The sequence below is a fragment of the Camellia sinensis genome, chromosome 6, assembly GCF_055761805.1.
Source record: "Camellia sinensis isolate YWXY chromosome 6, ASM5576180v1, whole genome shotgun sequence".
In the NCBI taxonomy this organism is placed as follows: Eukaryota; Viridiplantae; Streptophyta; class Magnoliopsida; order Ericales; family Theaceae; genus Camellia; species Camellia sinensis.
This window is the reverse complement of record NC_138966.1, coordinates 141,087,543-141,099,027: the sequence shown is the minus strand read 5'-3', so window position 1 is coordinate 141,099,027 and position 11,485 is coordinate 141,087,543. Positions and strand designations below refer to the sequence as shown.

General features: G+C 33.4%; 1 protein-coding gene across 2 annotated transcripts; it reads right to left on the bottom strand.

The window, feature by feature from the left end:
- Nucleotides 1-6,205: 6,205 nt before the first annotated feature.
- Nucleotides 6,206-10,366, bottom strand: LOC114265912 (stearoyl-[acyl-carrier-protein] 9-desaturase, chloroplastic). Of its 2 annotated transcripts, XM_028206781.2 has the most exons (4): nucleotides 10,210-10,348; nucleotides 9,980-10,064; nucleotides 7,425-7,947; nucleotides 6,206-6,924 (listed from the first exon to the last, which is right to left on the bottom strand). In XM_028206781.2, exons 3-4 carry the CDS (start codon nucleotides 7,860-7,862, stop codon nucleotides 6,364-6,366), a joined length of 999 nt encoding a protein of 332 aa, XP_028062582.2. In that variant the 5' UTR covers nucleotides 7,863-7,947; nucleotides 9,980-10,064; nucleotides 10,210-10,348; the 3' UTR covers nucleotides 6,206-6,363. The 2 variants fall into 2 exon arrangements, with proteins under 2 accessions (XP_028062582.2, XP_028062580.2); XM_028206779.2 differs by lacking the exon at nucleotides 9,980-10,064 and having other exon boundaries at nucleotides 10,210-10,366.
- Between the last annotated feature and the right edge of the window lie 1,119 nt (nucleotides 10,367-11,485).

Genomic DNA, 11,485 nt, shown 5'->3' with positions numbered 1-11,485 from the left:
GTGTTCCAGTCAAGAAAAGTAAGAGGAACAATGTTACCATTTCGCACAATAATGCCAAATTGAGTAGTTAACTTAGACACGTTATCCCCTATTGGACAGTAATTTTTATCAAATTGTATGTCCAATTTGGTATCGGTACCCCACTCCCTAATGCCCTTGGCAGATCCTCTACCATGCCTACTCGAGGTTGATGAAGAACTAACATGACCTGTGAGATACAATAAGAATAAACAATATGCAATGATAATAAACAAATGCAAATTTAAATAATGTCAATACAAATCAATTTCTTATACCTGAGTGAGGCTGTGAAAAAGTCGAAGGATCTGAAAAATACAATGAAAATAAACAAGTTATATGTAATGAGAACAAATAAATACATATTTAAATAATTTTCATACAAATCAAAGCAAATTTATATACCTGCGGATGGCTCATAAGCCGATGACTCTAGTCGGGATGATAGCTGTTGCGGTGCCACTGATGGTGGACGCACCGATGGTAGGCCTAGAGGCTGAGTAGATGATAGCTGGTGTGGTGCCACTGATGGGGGTCGATGCGGTGGCACTAATGGCCCCTCTAATGGTGCTCGCTATGATGCCTCCTCTAATGGTGGTGCCACTGATGGTGGACGCACCAATGGTAGGCGTGGTGGCTGAGTAGATGATAGGTACTGTGGTGCCACTAATGGTGGTCGATGCGGTGGCACTAATGGTGCTCGCTGTGATGCCTCCTCTAATGGTGGCACTAATGGCCCTTCTGATGGTGGTCGATGTGATGCCTCCTCTGATGGTGGTGCTGCTGATGTCCTCTTACGTACCACATCGGACATCATGCGCCGGGGATGATTAGGTTTCCTCTTCCTTCCCATAATAATTTGCAAGCAATATAACATTAATTAGAAACATAGATAATGGTTTGTCATCAACTATAATATGACATTAATTGAACTAATACAATTACAAAGACAAAGTAAATTAAGAAACTGATGATTAACTACAACCTTGGCTTTAAGTGAATTACTGATGTTGATTAAATATCAACCTATTTGAACATCAACTGTTTCCCCTTCTGCGGCTTCCCTCACCCAACCAACTTCTTCATCACGAAGCATTATATTTTCTTCCAATTGTTGGCTCATATATGGCTCAATTTGTGGATCAGTCGAACTCATATCAAATAAACCTCTTTGAGACATCTTCACCGCCACTTGCTAGTCTGGTTGTAACGGGTCTGCAACATACCAAACTTGCTCTGCAACTTGAGAAACTTCAAAAACTATAACATCCAACATAAAATCTGCAAATTAATTCATATGTTCTGCATGTCTCATTTAAGTAAGAAGCAAAACTAAAAGGAAATTTTATATCTTAACCTCCTTATTTTCTATCTTCAATACAAGCAATAGAAATTAGAATTGGAAATCTGTAATCATGTAAGAAGCAAAACTAAAAGGAAGTTTTTGACAGATTCTAATGGGTGGACAAATCACGCAAAGAAAACATAAAAAATGGGAAAGATTACCACAGAAGCAGCAACAAGTGGAGGTGAAAGTCCAATGTCATAAACAGTAATAAGTGCAGTTCCCAACCCTTTAGGAGCCAGTACTGACTGCGAGCATTGTAAACCTGATGGTGGCTGAATCACTTCTACAACTTGGGAATTATTAACAACAGCATCCAAAAAATAGCTTCCTCCAGTGATTGAGAGATTTAGCTGGAAAAGAAAAAAAGCATCTCATATGAGAAGCCCAAGTATTAGGTGATAAAACTGAAATGTGTCGATGTCTTTTTACAGTTGAACAGAATTGGACATCTAAAACTTATCTTTTCAGAAACACCAAAAAGTATGTGTATTTTAATACTGGAACTCCAAAGTAAAACGGATAGTCATCATAACTTGTTAAGTTTAAAAGTCATCTAAAGATGTTAAAGAGATCTTGTTGATAGCTTTTTATCTTGACATTGCACACATCTAGTGTACAGAGGTTGTGGCCTCCTTTGGCTTCTTTAATGGATTCTTCCTTTGCTTATCCAAAAATTAAAAAGTCATCTAAGTTATTAAATAACTAATTGATGAATGAAACATCCAATATATAAGTGGTTCATAATGTTTACTTTTGAACAGTTGTCCCTACTCTTTGGAAACTAAAAAACATAGAATATAGGAGCCACTGTTTGGTCACATCATAGAATATCATTTTATTAAGTGCAAAACTTGAGGACAACCACTTCAATTTACTAGAGGAAAATTTGCGGAAGGTATTCTGAATATGGTTTTTATCCAGCATCAATTTTTTTTTTTGATTAGCTTTATCCAGGGATCAATTTGAACATCTTTAGCACAATTAGGTTTAAATATGCTCATCATCATGCGAAGGAACCATCTAGTAGTCTTGCCACTTGGTCGATAACATATTTGTATTTCATTTATACTTTGGCAAGCCTGTGAATAATTTCTGCAGCTTCATTTTTCAAACCAAAAAGCCCTAGGCAGCAAACAGGTTCAATCCTAATTAAGGCTTGAACATTAATGATGAAATTCAAGAACAAATATTATCACCATATGGTCTACCAGTGTGCATGACACATATTAATAACCAGAATTTATCATCGCATTATTGCAATAAGTTGATTGAGCTAAAACTATATCCAGACTTTGATCTGGTCATGATAAGAGAATATGCAAACAGATAAAATACAAAACAAAGCAACTGCTAAAATCATAACTTTTAGGCTTTACCCACATTGTTCCCTCTCACATAGGTGGACCCCACATGAGAAAGGAGGCTGTGGAATCTGGATGCAGCCATAACGGTTGTGGATTTAGCAATCTCCTAAACACTACTAAAGAAGTGCATCATTCTCATGCCACCTTTACTGGCCAGACAAAGATTAATATATAATAGCATCAAGGTTACCTGAGCATCATTACTAAAGAATAACAAACTGAATTTCGGGTTGACTCTTAGAGTAGAAACTACCTGCATTTTAAACAGCACTATGAGCAGAAAAATAAAACCAAAGAAGTCAAATAAAATAAACAATACAAAGAAACAACCAGATAAACCATGAACCTCGAGCAACTAAGGTAAAAAAAAAAAAAAAAAAAATCTTTAGTTTTTATTGCAAAACAATATTCCACTTTCAACAGAAAATGAAAAACAAGAAAAGGAGGAACAACTGCAAATGAGTTTAGGAGTTTGTTTCTGGAAATGCAAGTGCAAAGATTATGAATGGTCCAAGTAACTATTAGTATTCAATTTTTATTTATTTTTTTTATGAGTGATCTATTTGATAAATTTTACAAAATATACAATTTAAATTAACGAGATAAGTCCAAAATGAGCTCACAATTACAACCCATATCACTGAGATGGGTCCGGAATGGGGCAGTTCCCTCAACTTGATCCCTCACCTCACCCTCTTCCTTTACAAAAATGTCGCTTTTGGTAATAAATAAATAACTTACAAAAGGGCATATAATATCAAGGTCATTAATGTTGTGTTTGATCATAAATTTAGATAAAAATAAGAGAAAATGGTAAAATATTTAATTTATATTTGTTTACTATTTCCTTTATCTAAATTTATGATTCAAACATATTCTAAAGAAATATTACTTATTTAATAATCTCATAGCACAATGCGAGAGTGACATTGTTTACGTAATGCTCTAGACTAATTGCGTAACAAAAAAATTTATGAGTCTAACATGCATACTAGCTCACCTATGTTAAATAACTAAAAAATAAAAAATAACCCATTTGAATTATATTATAATTTTTCATATTTTGAAATAATATGTAAATAATATCATGTAATACTTTAATAAAATTTAATTAATTTTTCAAAAAATACGGAGCATAGAGATGCAAAAACTGTACCACATATGCAAGTAGGGTGTTAAGGTAAAGGGTTAGAAAACGCAGTATATAGTATATACCAACCCATTCTCTTCAAAGGACTTTTCTAATGGGGGGTGCGGAGACAGAGGAAGGAATATCTTTAGGCAAACATGGTTAAAAAACAAAAGAATAAAGAGAGTTGTTGAAAGTCTACGTCAAAAAGCAAAGAAACAAAGAAAGTTCAACATATAGGTGGATGATGGTGCAAAGACAATTGACGAAGACCCAGATCAATGTCTAGAAAAATGTTAGATTCAGTACAGGACAGTGGGTGGCAATTGGAAAGTGCAAAGATGAAACATAACATCAATAGAGGATATAAACAACCTAGATGATATCAATATATCACAAAATATAGATATCGTTTGGGGAGAAATCCATATTCAAAAATTAAAATCATAATAAAATATATCAATAAATCAAAATATCAATGTCTAAAAAATACACAGATAACTACATATCAATCTCTGAAGAATATGGATATATCAATTGATATTATAAACTTCTCAACCTTAAAGTGGGAATCAAATTGAAGAATGGAAAGGATTGAAGGTGCCTCGTCACTCGTTCACAGTCGTTCACAGTCTTGCCTCGTCACTTGTCGTTCGCAGTCGTTCACTCTCGTTCTTGCCTCGTCACTCGTCGTTCACAGTCGTTCGTCACTCGTCGTTCACAGTCGCTGCCTCGTCACTCCGGCGAAGGCCGTCGTTCACCCTCGTCAATCTACGAATGCCGTCGTTCACCCTCCTTCACCCCGGCACTGAATGATTTTCACTTCAGGATTTTGGGGATTCTGGGATTCGGATTTTGGGGGTTTTGGTTTGGTGAGTTTAGGGATTTTGATTTGGGGGTTTTGGTTTGGTGAGTTTAGGGATTGGGATTTTGGGGATTTTAGGATGACCGCGAATGGGAGAAATCCCCACGAATGGGAGAAATGAGCGGGATGTGAATTTTTTTTTTTTTTTTTGCGACAGAATATATATCGCCGTCGCAAATGATACTTGATTAACAAATTAAAACGACGTCATTTTACAAAAAAAAATTTTGCGACGGGCTTATGCCGTCACAAATGGTCCACCATTTGCGACCGCAACTCTTTACCGTCACTAAATAATACATTTTGCGACGGTATACATGCGTCGCAAATGCTCCTGCATTTTTCGGTGAAATTTATTAGCGACGGAGGTAAACCCCGTCGCAAAAGGCCATTTTTGTCGACGGTAGATAAACGCCGTCACAAAAATACTTTTTTGGCGACGGCAACTACACTGCATCGCAAAACTCATTTTTTGCAACGGTAGGTGCCCCGTCGCAAAAGCCTCCGTATTATATAACAGATTTTCTTGTAGTGTTAGGTCCTACTTAGGGTGATTTTTTTTTAATTAAAATAGTGAAAAGTCAAAAAAAAAAAAATCAATTACACTATTCTTTCTTTAATCCCTTTCGATTTCTATATTAATGGAAGTAGTTGAATTCATTTAACGTATTTTAAACTAATACGCTCAGGTCCCGTTTGTTTTCAGAGATAAAATGAAAAGGCTTAATAGTGAGCGAATTAAGTAAAATTGTGTTTGTTTTGATGATAGTTGTTACTATAGGGATTGTTCAATTATTTTTATATAAAAAAATATAAAATAATAAAACAAATAAAAAAATACAAAAACATTAAACATTAATGTTCAAAAACAAATGCCGAACATGTACAAAAAAAAAAATTTAAAAATCCAAAAAAAATAAAAAAATAAAACGATGATTTTTACTTAACAAAAAATACAAAAAATTAAACATTAATGTTCAAAAAAAATTCTCAACATGTACAAAATAAATAAATAAAAATAAAAAATTTCTAGTCCGACAGACTGTTTTTCTAATACCACCTCCACTTCTTCCATCCCAATCCCCCTTCCAAGGCCCAAACTAATCCCCACCTCTATCTCAATTCCTTTTCCAAATCTACAAATGAACACAATATTAAATGTGTCTCACCTCCACCTTAATCCCATCTCACCCTTTATACCCAAAACAAACACGGCCTTAGAGTACTAGTTAACATAAAATTTTATTATATAAACATACAACTGTGCTGGGGACCCCAGCACCCCCAGCTCCACACGTCTTGCTATAAGAGCAACACTGAAAAAATAAAAAATAAAAAAAAAATTTGAACCAATCAAAAACCAATAGGAGTGGTGGGGTCACCCCACTCGGGGGTCTAGGGCATTTTCCATAAACATATTCAAGTTGTCTTTTATAAACCCATGTTCAATCACATTCTGAAAAAGTACTGCAATAGTAGAGTTTGAGAAATTATCACTTATGTTGTGCCGCTTCCTTCATACATTTGATTCTCCCGCTGCATACATACGTACATTACTAGTAGTTTGTGTTACTATATACTGGTAATGGTTTAGAGCAGAGCCCTAATAATAATAATAATAACAAGTCCTTTATTTTACTTAGAGCTTCACTGATCTATTGAAAATCCAACTAAATGGTATAGTATATCTTTCCTTGGATTTCAGTCGAGCTCTCTCCTCCAACCTTCGAATTTTGGGACCTAACCCGCAAACATAATCTTGAGCCTTTCGTCCCTCAGGAGAGAGTGGACTAAGCTTCTCTACATTCCATTTTTCCACCAAAAAATCCAATATATTAGCATAATCCATGGCGGTGTACACACCAAGCCGCTGAGCAATAGTTGAGAAGTGCATGAACAGATCATCATCATGACCATCATACATGAAGTGAGCTGGCATAGTAATTTTCTTCCGCATCATGTCAGCAAATGCTATGACAGAAGCATCAGGATCAAGCTCGAACAACTTCTTCATTATCTTGGTGTAAGCAGTTTCATGACGCTTCTCATCAGAGGCTATTGTACCACATATCTGTGCTAAGTTAATGTCACCATAATATTTGGCAAGCCTGGCTGTGTTACCATGAGAAATAGATGTCGCCCTTTCTTGGAATGAAGTGTAAACCATTCCTAGATATGGATTGTTTTCCGTCTTAATATCCTGTATATGAAAATATATGAAGAACATCGTACCAAAAAAAATAAAAAATTAAAAGTATAAACAGTAGCATGAATCAAAATTTTATATATAAAATTCTATGATGTCTTCGCCAAGAAAAATCTCAATTCAAATTGCCAAAATTTCAAAATTTTATATCAATTAAAATTTCACATGTCATTATGTGTTGCAGTGATTTGTCTAAAATTACATTTATGTAATACTGAGTGCACATAATTGGAACACAAAAAGAATACAAAAATTGTATTGTGAGAAATTATTTAAAGTGTGACCCATATCTTACTCAAGGTGAATATCTATAATACAATACAGTTTCTGTATTCCAATTATTTATACTTAATATTACTATTTTTTATTTATATATTACTACACCAGTCGAAAATGAAATGGGCAGCCATGCCATAACAAAGTGAAAGTAATGAATTTGTGAGATGGCAAGTTTGTGTAAGGAAAGGGATAAATAAGAAAGGAAAAGAACCTACCATTCCGGACCCAATCAGATACTGGACAGTCTTCTCGATTTGATTCATGTCAACACGACCAGAAAGATAGAGGTACTTGTTGAGAAGATCACCATGCCTGTTCTCTTCAGCACTCCATCCCCTTATCCAATCAGCCCAAGGACTGAGGCTTGACCCTGTTTCATCCGCAATTCCATCATACCCATTAAGCAGGCTCTGGTAAGTTGGAAGAGCTTCTTCAGTGATCATGTCTCCGACCAATACTACAAAATAATCGTCTGGCAGCTCCATTGCTCTCTCTCTCAGTTCCACCACTTGTTCTAAGAATTCATCCGATGTCGGGTCTGGAAGAAAGTGTTGTGGTTGCCAGCATTTCTCAACTGGTTTTAGGTGAATCAACACATTTGTTTTAACCCAGTCTTCCAAGGATTTGAACAACTCTATCTTTTCTGGAGGCATTGAATGAGTTACTGTTGATACAGAATGTTGTGGCTTCTTCAGCGCATGGCCGAGAGGCTTTTCCAAATTACCTGGCAGTGCCTCCCTACAAAAACAAATAATGAGAGAGAGAGAGAGAGAGAGAGAGAGAGAGAGAGAGAGAGAGATGGTGGATTATGACTTACTACTCCAACAAGCTCTCATGGTTCAAATAGTAGCATACAATAGTGTATATATATATAATAGCTTATGTTTTTTGGGACAGTAGGTGTCAAATTATTTTGTGCGGATAATATATGAGTTTTAACGATCAAACTCTTTAGTTCTTAAAAGGAAAAATTTTATTGTCAAAAATATTTGACGATTAAAGTTTCGTTTTGGAAACATATTTCTTTAGTTACTTTTTAACTTTTTAACTAACCAAACAAATTTTCAAGAGTAAAAGTCCTCTATAAACAAATTTTCAAGAGTAATCAAACCAAACAAATTTTTTCAAAAAAAATCTCAAAATTTTGTTTGGTTTGCTTCTTTTCAAAATCACTTTCTGTCTCATACACATCAAATCAATTAATCATTTTTTTTAAAACTCTCTCTCCAAAACAATTTTCCAAAATCATTTCTAAAAAAAGGCAAACCAAACAAGTTTTCATACTTTTTATCTCAAAAATTACTCTACAAACACAAACCAAACACAATGTTTTGGATGAATTTTTTATTTTTACTAAATGATGTGCAAAAAATAGAGAGAAAATGGAATATTATACTTTTTGGTATAAGTTGTTGGCTTTTTTATTTTTTTAGTGACTTTTTAACTTTTAGACTAAAAAGTGATGTTCTCAAACGAGACCTAATTCCTGTTATTGCGAGGATATAAGATTGTTTTAAAAACTAAAAAAAAATTAGTGATAAAATTTTGAAAATAACACTAATAAATATATTTTTAATATCAAAATAAATTGTAAAAAAATATTTAATTTTTTGAGACAATTTGGTCCCAAAAAATATAGCAATTCATCATTAAATGCCCATTTTTCTCTGTTGGAAGTGCTCCTTCTGCGATCATGTCTCTGACCAAGTAGCTTGTTCAAATTACCCGCTTCCCTAAATTAAAAAATATGTAATGAACTTCTATGAAACCGTTTGTTCCAGTCAACTATCTCGATCGTGGAATATCATTGAAAAATAAGAATTCATGTTATCAAGTGATTTAGGAAAATGATAGACTTTAATACACTATCATATCATTGAGTTTGAAGATATTAAAAATTAGTCTAATTTCTAAGCTTGAATAGCATTACTCCATGATTTTATTGAATAGTGATGTTGTTCCTCCGTGGTGAAAACACGATGTTTTTATAATTTTTACATATAAACTTTTGGATAAATTGATGAATTAGGAAGATGTGTTAAATTTGAAAATGTCCAATTTTTACCATATATCTTTTTTAGACATCACATATATATACACATTATATATAGCACCAGACATTCTATACTATAGTTCAAAATATTTATTATATATAGCACCAGACATTCTGTACTATGTGTTTGGGAAATTTAATGGATGAGAATATATAGGCACTGCATTATAATAAATAAGAATTTTAGAGATTAAATTATTTTATTTTCAAAATAAAAATTTAAAAATGTTTGAAGATCAATTTCTATTGTCGTAAGGATAATCGTTAAAATGTAGTTTTGAAAAGTATAGCTAATAAATGTACTTTTAGGGATAATAAATGATGCCAAATAGATTGTAAATTCATCATTAAATATCTAATTTCATCGCTATAAATACAATAATAACAGTTTGACAATAAAAATATTTTGTTATGAAAAAGTGATAAATTTTTGTCTTCAAAACCTTAATTTGTTGCGACTCCTAGGGGTTGAGTGAGTCAAAAGTCTTGAGAATAAGATTTAAGGTCTTGGATTCAAGTCACCGTAAGGGACCATGGGAGGATTGCCCAATCCTTAACTTCAAAACTCTCAAATTAGTCGAGTTGCGCGCAAACTGAACAGAACACTGAGTTATAAAATAAACTTAATTTATTGAATGAAGGACTAGGATTCTCTAAAATAAAATAAAATAAATATAATAATTTCCCAATGATTTGAATAAGAGTGACAAACCAAACCATTGCAAAATTATTGCTAGTCCTCAAATGTAACCGGAGAGCTCTAGTATAAGCACGATGCACAGCTTGCTTCTGTTTTCTCTATCTTTGACAACAAAAAATGCAAAAGCAATAACAAAAATGATATCAAAAGGATATATTCATTCAATTACAAACTTCCACATATTAGAGGTAGAGAAGAAAATATTGGTGTATTAGTATATCTAACTAGTAACTAACGACAAACTCACCTGGAGCTGGTGGACCTGGTGGATACAAGATGGGCCTTTGGGCAGTGAACAAAGGAAGGTAATTTCAGAGTGTGAAAATCTTGATGACAACTAATCGAAGTCATTTTTCTCTATTTTGAAGTATACCACTCCTTTCTTCACTGAAACAAGATGGGATGGATTCAATGGAAGCTGTAGGGCCTGATTTATAGATACACAGAAGTGTACGAATGACTTCATAATTGCAAGCTCCCAACTACCACCCAAACATAATTTATATTTACACTCAAATTAGATACACTACAACAATAAAAAAAATACTTTTTATAACATTCTTTTAAAAATGCTATGAAATGTGATTTATAATAAAATATAGGATAAATTATATAAATAGTCCCTGTAATTTACACGATTTGTCAATTGATCCAGGTTATTTCAATTTATTCAATTTTATCCCTTAATTTAACGGATTGTGTCACTTTAGTCTAATAAATAACAATTGTTAAGTTTGGTAGACAGAAAGTCAAACTTTGTGTCAATTTGGTCCCAGTAGTTTACACAATGTGTCAATTTGGACCAAATTCACACATTGTGTAGACTTTCCGTCCACCAAACTTAACAATCGTTATTTATTAGACTAAAATGACACAATCTGTTAAGTTAAGGGGCAAAATCGAATAAATTGAAACAATATGGACCAAATTGACATATCGTGTAAATTACAGGGACCATTTACTTAATTTACCCTAAAATATAACATTTCAATTTTTATAACATTTGATATTATTTTAATAGCTTTTCATACATGTGAAATATTACGTAAATTCAAGATTTTAATTACAATGTATAAATGTTTTAAATAAAAATATAATGCTATCATAAATATTAAAATGAAAAGACCCAAAAATTTTAGCCCTAAACTTATGGCTCATTTATTTTTCAGCAAACCCACTCCCAAATCAATTTCCTATTTTTTCTCTCATTGTGATGATCAATAACAATGCTTCTAGGACTGCTTCTTACCTTGCAATTCTGTGACGGTTTGTGATTTTCAGTGTTTAGTTGTTTTAAATGTAATGTTCTCTCTCCCTTATGAATTCCTTCATCAATTGTTATATATATATACAACTCCGGTTGGTAGCTCGAAATATCAGAGGGTCGAATGGCTCGAAATCCCAAAACGACGTCGTTTTAGGCTTTTTTTGTATTCTCTTACCGGTAAGAGAATATTTTCGACCCATTCGACCCTTCACTTTCGAGCTACCAGTCATTTTCCATATATATATATAGTTTCTAT

Coding starts and splice junctions, on each gene's coding strand:
- LOC114265912 (XM_028206779.2), bottom strand. CDS start 10,313: ATGACTTCGATTAGTTGTCATCAAGATTTTCACACTCTGAAATTACCT. Junction 7,948..10,209: donor ACCAGGTCCACCAGCTCCAG/GTGAGTTTGTCG, acceptor TTGTTTTTGTAG/GGAGGCACTGCCAGGTAATT. Junction 6,925..7,424: donor ATCTGATTGGGTCCGGAATG/GTAGGTTCTTTT, acceptor TTTCATATACAG/GATATTAAGACGGAAAACAA.